Genomic DNA, 17,801 nt, shown 5'->3' with positions numbered 1-17,801 from the left:
GACTGAACTGAACCGAACATCTCAGCAATCTCTCCAGCCCTGGTAGTAAAGCACAAATCTACAAAGTCCACGAAGGATCATAGCTGTTTATATGATGGACTTTTGGACAGCTGGATCTGGTTCTCTTCAACATCCATCATCCTGATTCACCCTTGTGATTTTGTTAAAGTTAAGTGGAAACTGTGCATATTTGATGCATGTGAAGATCACTCGTGGGTATCCAGGTGGCTCAGTTGTAAAAAAATCTGCCTGCCAAACAGGAGGTGCAGGTTGATCCTTGGATTGGGAAGATTCCCTGGAGGAGGAAATGGCAACCCACTACAGTATTCTTACTTGGAGAATCCCATGGACAGAGAAGCCTGATGGGCTGCAGTCCATGGAGTCACAGACAGTTGGATATGACTGAGTGACTGAGCACACACACAAAGATGACTTGCACTGATGTCTTTAAAAGTCTTTAAGAATATCGTGCTACCATGAATTTATGTTTTTATCCACAATATTTTGGAATGCAAATGACAAGTGAGTATTTTATTTCTGAATACCGTTACATAATGTCAAGATCATCATAAAATGACTTTGCAAACAGTGAGCGTTCTCCGTGCATTCATAATGGATGTCTCTTGTTGGATGTCTCTGTAGCCTTCTGTTCATTTTCTTTTCCTTCCAATGAACTCTTTTGTTTCCTTTTCTCCAGTCAGTCGGTGGAGACATTCAGGTATGAAATTCTGTGGATTTTTTTCATTCTGGTATTTCTAGCATCTACCTTCATTTGGATACTTGCTGCCGTTGTCCTCTTTGAACTTTTCACTTACATTTTTTTCCAGTAATCCCTACATGGTTTCCTGGCTTGTGTCCATTCTGCACATCATTTTGATTCGGTCACTTCTCTCTTCAAATACTTTCAATGTGTGTCACGGCTCCCCACAGTCAGCTGACATTTGCTGTCAAGTCTGTCTTCTCGGGACCTCTGGCTTGTTCACCCTCAGCCTTGCTGAATGTTAGAATCAGCACCCACCACCTCTTACCAGGACTCATGCGATTGTCTGATCGTTTCCATTAGATTAGAAAATGCTCTGAGCGGGGGACTGCGTCTTAGCTGACTTGTTATTCCCTAGCGTGTATATTAGTTGCTTGAGAAATATTTCTTACATGAATAAATACTTAATGAAAAGGGATAAAAATGCATTATAGGTGGTTATTTGAAAAGAGTTCACTTTTTTTTTCCAGTTACTGAGGCTCAGTTGAACTCTATTACCTGGAGTTTTGCCAATCAGACTTCTTTTTAGTAATATTTATAATGATAATTGGTGTTCATAGTGATTACCCCAGGGCTGTACAAAGTCTTGAAATGACTTCTCAGTTATTTAAAAGAAGATCATATTAAGATGTTTGTTTCTAGTTAACAGATTCATTATATGTATCATCATGGATTATCCATTTAAAAATAATTAAAATGTAATTAAAATTCACAATAATATCACACTGAACATTAATCTTCCTTTGATGATTAGTTCATTCAACAAATAATTAGCACACGCTAAATATGTACACGTTGATAGAGTTATTAAGCAGGATGTTCTATTTAGTCGGTTCATGTGTATTGGAAATGCCTTGTGCTTTCGCTGTGCTAGATAATGGCTCGCTGTAATTGATGCACAGTGAGGTATCTAATCACTTTTTTCGGTAGCCATTAAACAAAATATGGCTCTTTAAAACTAGATTTCAGGGGCTTCCCAGGTGGTGCTAGTGGTAAAGAATCTGCCTGACAATGCAGGAGATGCAAGAGATGCTGGTTTGATCCCTGGGTGGGGACGATCCCCTGGAGAAGGAAATGGCAACCCGCCCTAGTATTCTTGCCTGGAGAATCCCATGGACCGAGGAACCTGGGGGGCTACGGTCTATAGGGTCACAAAGAGTCAGACACGACCAAGTGACTAAACAACAACATCTATTGGCCTATTACCAATTACCATCTAATGGTGGTTACCCTTTCAGTACTAGTGGGAAAGCTGAAAACACCTAAGTGTGAATTTCTTTTTAAATTCAGAATTCCTTTTTACCAAATCCTGCTGTTGGCTTATGCTTGGAATATGTGACCAAACATCAGGTGTTTGAAAAGGCTCATCCCCGTTAAAAAAAAAAAAAAAGCCAACTTCAGAAAATGCCTGTTCTTTGTCTCTGTGTATATTACCTTTGAGTGTTGTCCCTTTGGAACTCTGCTGACAGGTGCCGTATCACCCAGTGGAGCAATCGCAGACATCAAACAAAAGCCATGTGTGTTTCTCGGTTGTATACACGGACACTCACAGCCTGTTTTCAGGTAAACACAGGGCTGATCACATGCCAACTCATGGTCACTCATACACACACACTCACACACCCTCCACACCCTCAGCTGATTCTGCAGTAGCTTCTCCCAGCTGTACTTTCTGAACGACCTTCCTAAACTAGATTCTGTCTCTGCTCCCCCGTGGACTCTGTCAGAAAGCAGCAGTGAACATCCTCTGCTGCTGCTACTGCTAAGTCACTTCAGTCGTGTCCGACTCTGTGCAACCCCATAGACGGCAGCCCATCAGGCTCCCCCATCCCTGGGACTCTCCATATATTTTACCAAAAATTTGTTAGTCAAAGCTAGCCCTTTTGTCCTCTTAGGAACATCCCTGCTGTAAACTAGGAGACTGAGCCCCGCTTATCTAGAATTGAATAGTAATAATAAACATTTGTCAAGCTTTATCTTTAAAAGTAAGCCATTATCCCTGTTTTATAAATGAAAGAACCGGGGCTTGCAGAGGTTAATCACCCACCGAAGGCTCACAGCAGGAAGGTGGAGGATTTGAACAGGCAGGATTATTCCAGAGCTTGCATGCTGAATTATGGTATGGACTGAATTTATTTCCATCATGTGGTGAATGGCTGGAAGAATCCAGAACTTCCCTGGCCTGAGCTAATTAGTCTCAGGGAAAATGAGGAGCTCAGAAAGAGACAGCCACTAATTTAAGTCATTAGTAACCATTTAAAGTTAGGGTTCACATTGGTTTTCTAGAAGAGGTGCCAACTGATTTACAAGAAGAGAGATGATTGCTGGCTTAGAGAGCTGCCGAAAGCCTCTAGTAGGACAGACTGTAAATGGCAGGTTTATGAGACAAATTACTGACTAGATTGGCAATAAAAAGTGCATTAAACACTCCAGTCCAAACCACCAGCGGGTGGAAAACCAGAAATCACCATTGCTATGTGTCTGGATTGCCGGGCAGGGCCTGTGTTGAGAAGGGCCCAGTGCTCGGTTTAATGTTCTTCTGTGACTGTCTTAAAATCCCTAATATAATTTTATCTTTGAACTTGTGTTTTGTGAGGAGGCTGATGGGCCAGTGCTCCACATAGGCCACGGAGATGCGCCAGGCAGCAGTGCACAGAAGTCGGTGGTTGGGGTCCAGTGAACAGTCCGGGCTCCTCGCGTTTGGCTCAGGACACCCATGGTGACTTGGGCAGTTCAGGGTCCTGAGGGAGTGGCCAGGACGGTACAGGGGCCACTTAGTGGCAATAACGGGGACAACAGCAGAAGTGGCAACAGGCAACGCTACAAGTCAGAGGAAATGTTAGAGGAGATATTGGAACAACACTATAAATCCACATTTAAAGTGAACTTGACTATTATAAACAGTGCTGCGATGAACATTGGGGTGCACGTGTCTCTTTCCCTTCTGGTTTCCTCAGTGTGTATGCCCAGCAGTGGGATTGCTGGATCATAAGGCAGTTCTATTTCCAGTTTTTTAAGGAATCTCCACACTGTTCTCCATAGTGACTGTACTAGTTTGCATTCCCACCAACAGTGTAAGAGGGTTCCCTTTTCTCTACACCCTCTCCAGCAATTATTGCTTGTAGACTTTTGGATCGCAGCCATTCTGACTGGCGTGAAATGGTACCTCATAGTGATTTTAATTTGCATTTCTCTGATAATGAGTGATGTTGAGCATCTTTTCTTGTGTTTGTTAGGAAACCAGAAGGGAAAGAGACACGTGCACCCCAATGTTCATCGCAGCACTGTTTATAATAGCCAAGACATGGAAGCAACCTAGATGTCCATCAGCAGATGAATGGATAAGAAAGCTGTGGTACATATACACAATGGAGTATTACTCAGCCATTAAAAAGAATACGTTTGAATCAGTTCTAATGAGATGGATGAAACTGGAACCTATTATACAGAGTGAAGTAAGCCAGAAAGAAAAACACCAATACAGTATACTAACGCATATATATGGAATTTAGAAAGATGGTAACAATAACCCTGTGTACGAGACAGCAAAAGAGACACTGATGTATAGATTAGTCTTATGGACTCTGTGGGAGAGGGAGAGGGTGGGGAGATTTGGGAGAATGGCATTAAAACATGTATAATATCATGTATGAAACGAGTCACCAGTCCAGGTTCGATGCACAATACTGGATGCTTGGGGCTGGTGCACTGGGACCACCCAGAGGGAGGGTATGGGGAGGGAGGAGGGAGGAGGGTTCAGGATGGGGAACACAGGTATACCTGTGGCAGCTTCATTTCGATATTTGGCAAAACTAATACAATATTGTAAAGTTTAAAAATAAAATAAAATTTAAAAAATAAAAATAAGTAAAAACAACCACTATTTTAAAAATTAAAAAAAATAAAAAAGTGAACTTGAGACTTATATGAAACACATTTGTACAGACAGTGAAATCTTCTAGAAAAATCATTCCTCAACAATCAGTTCTAGATGTAATAAAATGGACATTTTGACAAATTCATCAGGAATTTATCCCAATGTAATATCCCCAAATAATCCCAACAATGTCACAGCCTAAAAGTTACTCTTCATAGCTCCGGTAAGAGTTGCATAGGCAGAAAGGACCTCAAAATTGAAAACTGTCAAAAAGTATTTATAATCTTGTATTTTTAAGAGCAACCAATATTGCTTTCAAGTATATTTACTAGAAATTAAATTGCTGAAAGTAAAGATTTTGATGATCTAATAAATTTTACAGAAAAGTGAGCCAGAAAAAAGAAATCTTAAAATCAAACTATCACACTAATAAAGTATTATCATGTATTATATAATATTATGACACCAAAATGTTATTTTGAAAAAATTTCTAAAATTTAGTTGTTTCTCATGTATCACTATTACCCCTACTGCTCTTCTGAAAGTAACAAAATATTCTAAAGGAAAAAATCCTTTTGTTTTAGTACCTTTATATGAGCACATTTCCCTGCTTTTTAAACAAGGGGATTGCGTTGTCATTTTGTACTGACTCCTTCCAGCATGCAGCCCTGCTCCCAGAAGAAAGAGGTGATATTATAGGAGAACAAGGAGGGTAAGGTTTTCTACCCAAAGTCCCAGGTTCTTTTTCATCCTGACAAAAAAATACAGCCCAAAGCAGAGGGATTGGCCAGCTTGGGACTGGGGTGAGAGTGAGTCAGAGGGACTGGTGAAACTCAGGCACCTGAAGGGCAAGCCTGGGTTTGGAAGCAGTCTGCTTTTTTTCTGGTTGCCACAGTAGCACGTTAGGTGTGGAGTGACATTGAAGAGGAAGAAAGCCTGAGGAGAACGTTCTGCTTAGTCACTACTCTGGTAAAAAGTCCTGGTATATTTTATGTTTATTTTTATTTTCATCCTCTTTTTCTTCTCTCCGGAATTAGAACTGGTTTACTCAGGGCTTCCCTTGTGGCTCAGCTGGTAAAGAATCCCCCTGCAATGTGGGAGACCTGGGTTCGATTCCTGGGTTGGGAAGATCCCCTGAAGAAGGGAAAGGCTACCCACTCCAGTATTCTGGCGAATGGAGAATCCCATGGACAGCATATCCATGGGGTTGCAAAGAGTCAGACACAACTGAGTGACTTTCACTTCACTTTACTCAGGGGAGGGGTATCACCGAAGAGCCAGGTGTCTGCCCTGGGCTTGAGATTTTTACATGAGCCCAGCTTTGCCTTTTACTGCAATGAGACCTTTACAAACCATCCTTAAATTTTCTCATGTGTGGTGGTGAAGGGGCGATGACAGCTGATACATTTTTGGTGACACTGTTTTGATTCATGCTAAGGAAGCAGCCGTTTTGCCTACTATTATTGCTTTTGTGTTTGTCAGAGCAAATGTCAATACAGGGGAAAAAGACACATACCGTGTTGGTATTATTATAAAAGTGCTTTGATTTTGTTGATCCCCTGAAAGAGTCTCAGGGATTCTAGAACTCAGCAGACCACCCTTTGAGAACCACTGTTCCCTGGTGTCGTTTGGAGACCTCCAACAGCTGACGCTAAGCTCTAGCATTCAGAGAGGGGCCAGAAAGCTGAGAGAGGAAAATAAGGGAAACACACAGGACAAGCCCTGACATGAAAGAATTAAAACTCGAACCAAAATATGGAAACATGGAAGAGTCGTCAGTCGTATTTTTAAAAGACTTCCTACATGATTTATGAACAACAAATGCTAATAAATTGAAAGAGAGTAGAAATCAGTGTTGGGACTCGACTTGGTGGTCTACAAACTCAACTGGAAGTAATATTTTTAAACATAGAGCAAAAAATATAAGGAGAAAACAATCATGAGTTAAAAGAAAGACTGTTGGAGGATGTATTTGGAAGAACTAACCTGTGAATCAAAGAAGATCCAGAGAGTAGAAAAGGAACAGATGAAGAAAAGGCACTAATTAAACTAATAAAGAAGAAAATGTCCTTGAGATTAAGAAAGATCTGAAGGTGAAACTTGAAGCTATTCACCAAGTTCCAAGCAGAAGGGGCAAGAAAAAGAAAAAGTCCCCCAAGCTTGTCTGGAAAATTCTTCAACTACCAAGAATGAAGAGAAACCGTAGACAGAGATAACCAGCTACTTAAGGAATCAGCCCGCCGTATTGTTTTGTATGAAGCGCCTTAGCTGGAAGATGACAGAATGGCAGCAGAGAGAAAAGGACTGTGACCCGGATTCCTGTATCCGCTCAAGATGTCTTTCCCCTTTCAGAACAGAGGAGTGCGTGATGTGCGACAATCCAGAAGATACATCTCTCATGCATATCAGTACCAGAGGAGACTACTAGAGGGAGGACTATGTAACCAAATGTAACCAAATGACTGCCATAGCCAATACTCTGCCACCCTCCACCTGCCCCACCACCAAAGACAGGAGAACATGAGAGAGAGAGGGGAGTGCTCAAAAAGGAACATCTGTGCATGCTCAGTCACTAAGCCACGTCTGACTCTGCGACCCCATGGACTACAGCCCATCAAGGTCCCCTGTCCATGGAATTCTCCAGACAAGAATACCTGAGTTTGTTGCCACTTCTTCCTCCAGAGGATCTTCCTAACCCAGGGATCTAACCCTCCTCTCTCGTGTCTCCTGCGTTGGCAGGCAGTTTCTTTATCACAGGGCCACCTGGGAAGCCCCAATGCACATACAGTTAAATTTAAGTGGACAGTAATAGACCAGGAATGTATGCTAGCTACTCCAAAGAAGAATTCTTAAAATAGAAAGGAACTATATAAGGGTAGGAGAAGGCAATGGCACCCCATTCCAGTACTCTTGCCTGGAAACTCCCATGGATGGAGGAGCCTGGTGGGCTGCCGTCTATGGGGTCGCACAGAGTCGGACACGACTGAAGCGACTTAGCAGCAGCATATAAGGGTAATTCTAATAATAATCTAGGATGAAAAGTACTGGACTATCTCAGAGAAATCTAGAAGTTAGGGGTGAATGGGGAGAAAAGTTATGAAGCAAAGTATGTGAAAGATTTTATTTTGGTTTGGGTGAGGGCACATTTGAGAAGAACAGCAGTGAAAATATTCTAAAAGGCTGACCTTATTAGTTAGACTAGCTGAGTGAAGGAAGTAAATTAAATCTTTTTTTAAAAGAGAATTACAGAAATATGTGTTTTGTTATGAGGTCCTAGAAAGGGGATGCAAACATTTAAGGTATAGAAAGTTACGAAACAACAGCACTAACAAAATTTAAAAAGACAGTGAAAAGAAACCCAGCACCACCCCCCCAAATAGCAAAAGAAAAAAGAGGAGACAACAAAGTAAACCAAAGTGAGTAAAAAGTAAACATAAAAGTAGAAGGAATAAAATAAACTACAAAAAAAAAAAATACGAGGATTAAAAACAAGGGAAGAGAAACGCTAACAGCCAGGAGAGGTCTGAGGGGCGTGAGAACTAAACAAAACGCTATGTCCTGGATGGCATCTTGGGAGAGAAGATGGACATTAGGAAGAAACTAAGGAAATCTGCTTTTGTTTTTAGCTTCAGCAAAAAGTGGAATTACCAGGCTCCAGCAGGTCTCACGACCCCAAGGACTGGGACGCAGTGGGGCCTCTGATTCACTCATGTGCTCTCATGAGCCAGGGTGTTTTCTTTTCATCCGTCTCTCAACTCTGCTTCTTTCTTGAATGTCTGCTTCAAGGCTTATTGATGTGGTTGGAAACCACTGGGTGGAAAACTGCCAGTGACGGTTCCCGATTTGTGTCTCCTCTTTAACAGGCCATTCATCCATTGAGTCAGTTAGTCACATAAGAAATATATATTGCATGCTTACTATGTGCCAGGCACTCTGCTGTGTTCAACTATGTTTTGAGGATAAGATAAAGCAAACGTTATCCCATCCTCGTGGAGGTTACTAGATAGTAGGATATTTCTTTATTTTGTATACAAATACAAGGTAATGACAAATAAGACAACTTCCAAGAAGAAAACGTTCTTTGTATTGTCAATGTTTCCCAATCGAGTCTAGGGTGTGAAGGACTTCCTGGGAAAATGACATAAAACTGAGACCTAACTGTAAATACAAGTTACCCAGCCACTGGGGACATGTGTGGTGAACACCTTTATAAAAACTTGAAGACAGGCAAAGGGAGAGAGGTAGAAATTTAGCCTATTTCTCCTAAGCCTATAGCTATTGTAAACAACAAGGAGGAGTCAATAAATTCCTGTTTATTAAACACAGATTTATTTATGTATTGAATCCTAAAGTACATGTAGTCTTTTAGGGTCCATGTAACATTTACAAACACAGTTGATCATGTTTTTGACCACACAGAAAATCTTAATCTCAGTAAGGTAATTTGGAAAGCTAGGTAACATCATTGATTTCCTAAGAAAATATAAATTGTTAAAATTCAGTGAAGAAGTAGAAATTTTGAATAGCTCGAGAACCATAGGAGAGATTAGAAAAGAGATTAAAAATCTATTATTGAAGAAGTTAACAGAATTTGAGAATTACATAACTGAACACTATTTAAGCTTAAAGAGCAAACAATTCTGATGTAATTTAAAGACTGTAGAAGAAGACAGACAAGTTCTCATTGTATTTATGAGACCAGTCTTATTATTAATACTTTGCTGTTGTTGTTGTTTAGTCATTAAGTTATATCTGACTCTTTGCGACTCCAGCCTGGACTCTAGCCTGCCAGGCTCCTCTGTCCTTGGGATTTCCCAGGTAAGAATATTGGAGTGGGTTGCCATTTCCTTCTCCAGGGAATCTTCCCGACCCAGGGATCAAACCTGCGTCTCCTACATTAGCAGGTGGATTCTTTACCACTGAGCCACCAAGGAAGCTCAATCTTATTGCTATAACATGCTGAAAATAATACCGCAAAAAAATCAATAGTACACTAGATGCAGAAAATTCTAAATGTGATATTAGCTACAATAATCCAGAAATGTATTAACAGACTAATAAACTATGGCCAAGTAGTTTATTGCAAGCATGCAAGGTTGCATTAGTACCAGGAAATCAAGCAATGAGACTCATTACATCAATAGATTAAAGCAGAAACATAAGTGAACATGTCAATAGATGTTGAAAAGCCATCTTGATAAACATTCAGCAGCTATCCTTAATAATAATTTTAGGAAGATATGTACAGGAGGAACTTTTGTAAGTAAGATAAAGTTTATAAAACATTGGCAAGTTTAGTTCAGTCTCTCAGTCATGTCTGACTCTTTGTGACCCCATGGACTGCAGCACGCCAGGCCTCCCTGTCCATCACCAACTCCCAGAGTTTACTCACACTCATGTCCATTGAGTCAGTGATGCCATCCAACCATCTCATCCTCTGTCATCCCCTTCTCCTCCCGCCTTCCATCTTTCCCAGCATCAGCATCTTTTCCAATGGCATCAGGTGGCCAAAGTATGGAGTTTCAGCTTCAGCATCAGTCCTTCCAATGAATATTCAGGACTGATTTCCTTTAGGATGGACTGACTGGATCTCCTTGCAGTCCAAGGGACTCTCAAGAGTCTTCTCCAACACCACAGTTCAAAAGCATCAGTTCTTCAGAATTCAGCTTTCTTTATAGTCCAACTATCACATCCATACATGACTACTGGAAAAACCATAGCTTTGACTAGATGGACCTTTTTTGGCAAAGTAATGTTTCTCCTTTTTAATATGCTGTCTAGGTTGGTCATAACTTTTCTTCCGAAGAGCAAGCATCTTTTAATTTCATGGCTGCAGTCACCATCTGCAGTGATTTTGGAGCCCCCAAAAATAAAGTCTGTCACTGTTTCCACTGTTTCCCCATCTATTTGCCATGAAGTGATGGGGCCGGATGCCATGATCTTCATTTTCTGAATGTTGAGTTTTAAGCCAACTTTTTCACTCTTTTCTTTCACTTTCATCAAGAAGCTCTAGTTCTTTTTCGCTTTCTGCCATAAGGGTGCTGTCATCCACATATCTGAGGTTATTGATATTTCTCCTGGCAATCTTGATTCCAGCTTGTGCTTCTTCCAGCCCAGCGTTTCTCATGGTGTACTCTGCATATAAGTTAAATAAGCAGGGTGACAATATATAGCCTTGATGTACTCCTTTCCCAATTTGGAACCAGTCTGTTGTCCCATGTCCAGTTCTAACTGTTGCTTCATTGGCAAATGTGATTCTAAATAACAGACCATGCAAATCACATTAATTATTGTCAGGAACTAGATAAGACTGCTTATTCTTGCCACTATTACTCAACATTATTTTCAAAGTTCTAGCAAACACAGTGAGAAAAGACAGTAAAATAATTTGTCTAAATATTGAAAAAGAAAGGAAAGAACTCTTTTTCTTGATGATACTGTATTCTTGGAAAATCCAAACAACATAAGAAAAAATACTTGAATTGTAACATATATAGGTATAAAAATACATCAAAGGCAAAAAATGACCTAAACATGAAAATGGGAAAAAATAATCTGTGGTTATAATAAAATGAAAAGAAATACTGTAAGAGAATAACTGTCCTGAAAACAAGACTCAAACAAATGGAAAATCATACTAACTTCTTAGGTGTATAGGCTGAAAATAACTGAAGTGTTAGAGTTTCTCAAATTCACTATATACATGTATATATAATATTTACATATAAAATTAATTATGATATATACTGCAATTCCAATTAGAATCATATAACATTTCAAAATAATATATAATGATCTTAAAGCTTATTTGGGAAAATAAAAAGCCCAAGAATAAAATGTATAAAAAAGACTAATGAGTACAGATATTAATGGCAACTATTAAGTCATTATAATCAAATAAAGCATTAAAAAATTATTTTATTGAAGTATAGTTGGATTATCATATTGTATTAATTACTACTGTACAGCAAAGTAACTCAGTTATACATATATATAGTAATGCTCAAAATTCTCCAAGCCAGACTTCAGCAATATGTGAACCATGAACTTCCAGATGTTCAAGTTGGTTTTAGAAAAGGCAGAGGAACCAGAGATCAAATTGCCAACATTCGCTGGATCATCAAAAAAGCAAGAGAGTTCCAGAACATCTATTTCTTCTTTATTGACTATGCCAAAGCCTTTGACTGTGTGGATCACAACAAACTGTGGAAAATTCTGAAAGAGATGGGAATACCAGACCACCTGACCTGCCTCTTGAGAAACCTGTATGCAGGTCAGGAAGCAACAGTTAGAACTGGACATGGAACAACAGACTGGTTCCAAATAGGAAAAGGAGTACATCAAGGCTGTATATTGTCACCCTGCTTATTGAACTTCTATGCAGAGTTACATTCACCATGAGAAACGCTGGGCTGGAAGAATCACAAGTTGGAATCAAGATTGCTGGGAGAAATATCAATCACCTCAGATATGCAGATGACACCACCCTTATGGCAGAAAGTGAAGAGGAACTAAAAAGCCTTTTGATGAAGGTGAAAGAGGAGTGTGAAAAAGTTGGCTTAAAGCTCAACATTCAGAAAACGAAGATCATGGCATCTGGTCCCATCACTTCATGGGAAATAGATGGGGAAACAGTGGCTGACTTTATTTTTTTGGGCTCCAAAATGACTGCAGATGGTGACTGCGCCATGAAATTAAAAGACGCTTACTCCTTGGAAGAAAAGTTATGACCAACCTAGACAGCATATTGAAAAGCAGAGACATTACTTTGCCAACAAAGGTCTGTCTAGTCAAGGCTATGGTTTTTCCAGTGGTCATGTATGGATGTGAGAGTTGGACTGTGAAGAAAGCTGAGCGCCGAAGAATTGATGCTTTTGAACTGTGGTGTTGGAGAAGACTCTTGAGAGTCCCTTGGACTGCAAGGAGATCCAACCAGTCCATTCTGAAGGAGATCAGTCCTGGGTGTTCATTGGAAGGAATGATGCTAAAGCTGAAACTCCAGTACTTTGGCCACCTCATGTGAAGAGTTGACTCATTGGAAAAGACTCTGATGCTGGGAGGGATTGGGGGCAGGAGGAGAAGGGGACGACAGAGGATGAGATGGCAGGATGGCATCACTGACTCAATGGACGTGAGTCTGGGTGAACTCTTGGAGTTGGTGATGGACAGGGAGGACTGGTGTCCTGCGATTCATGGGGTTGCAAAGAGTTGGACACGACTGAGTGACTGAAATGAACTGAACTGATATACATTATTTTTCATATTATTTTCCACTATGGTTTATCACAGGATATTAAATATAATTCCCTGTGCTATATGGTAGGACCTTGTCATTTATCCACTCTGCATATACAGTTTGTGTCTGTGAATCCTGAGCTCCCATTCCCACCCTCTCCCACCCTCTCCCTTTGGCAACCACCAGTCTATTCTGTTTGCCTCTGATTTTGTTTCTGTTTCATAGAAGGTTCATTTGTTTCATAGTTTAGATTCCACATATAAGTGATATTGTATGCCACTTGTCCTTATCTTTCTGACTTTCTCTACTTTGTATGATAATCTCTAATTGCATCCATGTTGCTGCAAATAGCATTGTTTCATTCTTTTTCATGGCTGAGTAGTATTCCATTGTATATACATGTAGCATATCTTCTTTATCCTTTCATCTGTTAATGCACATTTAGGTTATTTCCATGTCTTAGCTATTGTAAATAGTGATGCTATGAACATAGGGGTGCATATATCTTCTTGAATTACAGTTTTATCTGACTATAAGGGTATTAGTTTTTAAAATAAATAAAGATGGTAGTGGAATTTGAAGGCAAATCCCAATCTAGATCTCACAATATACACTACTTTAATCTATTATGAAGCTGACATTTCACTTCAGTGGGAGAAGGAGGATACAGGCTCATCTGACCATCCATCTGGACGAGGATGGGCGTGCACACATCTCTCAGCATTTGTAGAGGTAAGTTCCACAGATAATTGAAGACTTTAAAGCAGAAAATTAAATGTGAAAATAAATCAATGAATAGATAATGAATAAATTACTTATAGAAAGAAACCTAGGAGCGTATACATACAATGTAGGGATTGTGGAGATTGTTCTTAAGTAAGACAAAAAACCGACAGCTATAGAAAACGTAAATAAGGTCAGTGGGAAATTATAAAGTTAAAAATGTGTTTGCATCACAGATGATTAAAATAAAGTTAACATCTTTAAAATACTGAGTTCCTACTAAGGAGCAACAGATAATAGAAAATAGATATGAAAGAATAATTTATCCAAAAGTAGGTATAATGGCCATAAACATATGGATACTCAAAATTATCAGTAATCAGGAAATGCAAATTAAAGTAACAATGCATTTTCCCTTTATAACCATGTATTTAATAAAAGCATAATAGAAGGATAATACCATCACTCTCTTAAGAGGTAAGGATGCACAGGAAAAGGAACTGTCATACTTTGCAAATTAAATGTTAGTTGCAGTATGGCACGGAGAAGACAACGGCACCCCACTCCAGTACTCTTGCCTGGAAAATCCCATGGATGGAGGAGCCTGGTGGGCTGCCGTCTATGGGGTCGCACAGAGTTGGACACGACTGAAGCGACTTAGCAGCAGCAGCAGCAGTATGGCAATATCTTCTGAAAATAAAAATTCACATACAGTTGGATCTACCAGTCTCATTCCTAAGAAGCTATTCCAAAGAAATGAAAACATAATATAATTTCATAAAAGTATATGGACCATGATGTTTATTAGAGCATTGTTCATACAATTAAAATTCTGAAACAAAGAGAGTCTCCATAGGAGAGTGGTTGAATTGATCTTCGAAAGAAACTTTAGAAAAATTTCATAAAATAGTATGCAGCCATTACAAAGGATAAATTTTAGCAGAGTCTGTAGAGTTGGGTAGGATTCCTATGAAGTATTTTTGAGTGACAAAAATCTAGTTGTGGAGATGTATGGTATTCTATTTCTGTAAATAATACTAATACGCAAGGAAAAAGCATGCCATGTACATATATGTGTGTGTGTGTGTTTGTGAATATGGAGATGTGTTTACAGCACTAGGTTGCTAACCCAGGAGACTTAGTGTGGTTTAGGAAGAAAGGAAGAAATAAATAAGGGTTGAGGGGCGCGGAGGAACTAAACTATTTAAAAAGCCAGCATGATCCCCATTTATGTTCTCTCTGTGGAATAATAAAAGTAAAAGAATGCCAGGCTCCAACAGTCAGGCTTTCAGTCCGTTTTCCTAAGACCTGACTTTGCCACCTTGCTGTTCTTGTGGCTGCCATTCTGTCAGCAGTTACGTTCCAGTTGGCGCGCTGGGGAGAGTTCTTTTTCGTCTCTGCAGCCTAAGTAAACACAGGCGCTTCGCGTTTCTTTATCCTTCCATTTGTCAGGTGGTGTTCCAGCCACAGAGAAAGACAGAGCATTGCGCAGACGTTCTGTTATGCTTGACTTTTTAGTGGGCCTGCCAACTGTTGCCCCGACTTCATGGTATTAAATACTTTAACAAAACTAGAAATCTATACAAGGGAACTTCTGGAGAGCTAAAATTCTCTTAATTCCTGGAGTTACAGCATAGTGGGAAGAGAAGCAGGAAACCAGCCTGTAGAAGGCTTTGCATGATAACTCCTGACGCTGGGAATGCCAGTAAAATCCCTGAGACCAGATCTTCAAGGCCAGCCACTCGGGTAATAAAGAGCATCTGCAGGGGGTGTTACTGACATCTCCAGGTGGTCCTGCCGTACAGTTACTCCCTCCCTGATTTTCTTCTTCCTATTGGGTGGTTCCTTCTTCTCTGGGGCCAGCCTTATCTCCCTGGTTTCCTTGACTTTTGTCTAATGATCTTTTTGAAGACCCACCATGTCTCCTTACTGATAGATCACATGGTTAGTTTAAACTTTTTGTTGTATTAACTACCCTTTAAGGCAAATGTACTTTTTAAGGACACTTGATACAGATCTTGGAAGGGAAACTCAGGCTTTCAAAGCTAAATGGATGGGACGATCCAGACCACACTGACTGGTGAAGGGGGTAGGGTGGGGGGTGCTCCTTTCTGCTTACGGGAAGTGCTGCGTTGTTTTCCACCACAAATGCTCTCATAGCAGACTTGTACCTCACTCCCTCCTTGCCTGTTTGTAGCCTGAGCGCCCTGTGATGAACATTTTTTGTGTGTGTTAGAAAACAACTCAATAAATTACTTTGGTGTTCATACTAATGTGGAAAGATGGAGGGTCAAGTCTGAGTATTGGGGAATAAACCTTTCATAGTTTGTCCTCAAAGGAAAAAAACAAACAAACAAGCCAAACGCCCAAAAAACAAGCTTTAGGAATTTCAGGTTTCTCAGAAACTGCACTTGACATTCTGCTTAGACTGTTGTGTTCCTGTAGAGATGGGCAATTATGGGGAAAGTATTTCTGGGAGCATGGCCACATTAAACACCAGCAACAAAAGACTCCCTGTGGGTTTTGCCACTTTGCATGACCCCGCCCCCCCAACCCGGCCTTAATCTGAATTTCAGAGATGTTCAAATACCACCGAGAAGAATGGCTGCCTCAGTTTTAAATGTGCATACAGCATGATGCTTTGAGCATCTGTTCTTTGAAACCTGCCGGATTTTGAAGCTGTGGTTATTGCGGGGACTCAGCGTTTGTGACTCCTGAGATGTCCACTCTTGAGGACTCTACCTTAATCTGTGGGCTCTGATATTTGAGGATCTGCAATCATGCAAATGTCCCCCCAGGAGTGGAAACAGTGATTCTCTAAAGCTCCTGGTGCCCTGCTAGGCATTGCCTGATGTCTCAGTGCTTGGATGCTGGGGGAGGCGCCGGGTGGAGAGGAGGCGGTGAGATGATGCTTTCGGGGACCTGGAAGCCCTTTCTGAGGCTTTTTCCCCATTCTATATTCTCCCCAATCCCTCTGTTCCCATTTAGAGCTGTGACTCTAATCTGAGGACCAAAACCAGCCTCCCACACTGGGCGTGATCTCCCCCCGAGGCTCCACTTTGGGGCAGGAAATCAGTCAGAAGGGTGCTCGTCGGGCACAGGACAGAATTCAACGAGATGGGGGACGGGCTGCTGGTGGCCCATGTGTCCTCAGGGAGAGGCCACTGGATGGGGAGGGAGGCTCTGCAAGCCCACTGCCCCGATGCCATCTTTCCCAGGCAGGCCCATCTGACGGGCATTGCCAGAGTTCGCCCCTGAACTTTCCTTTCTTGTGGTTCCAAGACTGACCAGCTGTCCCTCTGGGCAGAACATTCCTCCTGGTTTTATAGAACTAGCTTCCAGTCACTTTGAACTGGGAGCCTTTTGGTTGTTTCAAGGTGTCTGTACTGTTCTGTGTGGACCCCTGAGTGTGTTTCTCAATGGTGTTCCCCCGCTGCGTGCTTAAGATTGAAAGGTTCCCCAGTATAGGCCCGGCCCCCCCATCCCCACGCACTCCCCGCGCCCCTACCGTCTCCCACAGCACTGGAAGGAATGCAGTTGACTTTCTTCACCCCTTGCTCTTCTTAATTCAGTCTCTTGACTATGGGGTCCCGGGGAAGATGTGTTCATTTAGTGTGTTTCCCTATTCACAGGAAGGGCTTCCCTGATAGCTCAGTGGGTAAAGAATCCACCTGCAATGCAGGAGACCCTGGTTTGATTCCTGGGTTGGGAAGATCTGGTAGAGAAGGGATAGGTTACCCACACCAGTATTCTTGGGCTTCCCTGGTGGCTCAGCTGGTAAAGAATTGGCCTGCAATGAGGGATACCTGGGTTCAATCCCTGGGTTGGGAAGATCCCCCAGAGAAGGGAATGGCATCCCCACTCCAGTATTCTGGCTTGGAGAATTCCATGGACAGTCCATGGGGTCGCAAAGACCCTCAGCTACAGTCAGCCCCTGACACAGGCAGACTTGGCTCCATGGGTTTGTTCTGATAGTAAGAAAATCAGAGCAAGACCAAGTGAGAGTCTGGAATTGTTCTGCCTTGCTTTGGGCATAATTCAGTTCCTGTTTCCAACCCTCTGATTGTTTGGACTGTAGATCTGAAATAAACAATGAGTGATTGAGTTAATTGAATTCTGTCATTTCCTGTGATCTATTAAAACTTCTATTTTTGCTTAAAGTTTAAAACAGTGACCAACATTTAAAACTGAATGACTTCACACCT

At 41.1% G+C, this 17,801-nt stretch overlaps 1 protein-coding gene across 1 annotated transcript in view; it reads left to right on the top strand.

The window, feature by feature from the left end:
- The window catches only part of KL (klotho), a 55,491-nt gene extending 51,235 nt beyond the window's left edge, over positions 1-4,256 (top strand). The window contains exon 5 of the mRNA XM_086329409.1: positions 3,997-4,256. Coding sequence (XP_086185535.1) covers positions 3,997-4,079 — 83 coding nt within the window. The 3' untranslated portion in view covers positions 4,080-4,256. The remainder of the gene's footprint in view (positions 1-3,996) is intronic.
- Positions 4,257-17,801: the final 13,545 nt, after the last annotated feature.

The sequence above is a fragment of the Bos grunniens genome, chromosome 12 (genome assembly GCF_055505025.1).
Source record: "Bos grunniens cultivar Pamir isolate PY7600 chromosome 12, Bosgru_T2T1.0, whole genome shotgun sequence".
In the NCBI taxonomy this organism is placed as follows: domain Eukaryota; kingdom Metazoa; phylum Chordata; class Mammalia; order Artiodactyla; family Bovidae; genus Bos; species Bos grunniens.
Note: the sequence above shows the minus strand (reverse complement) of the source record. Positions and strands in the feature narration are given on the sequence as shown.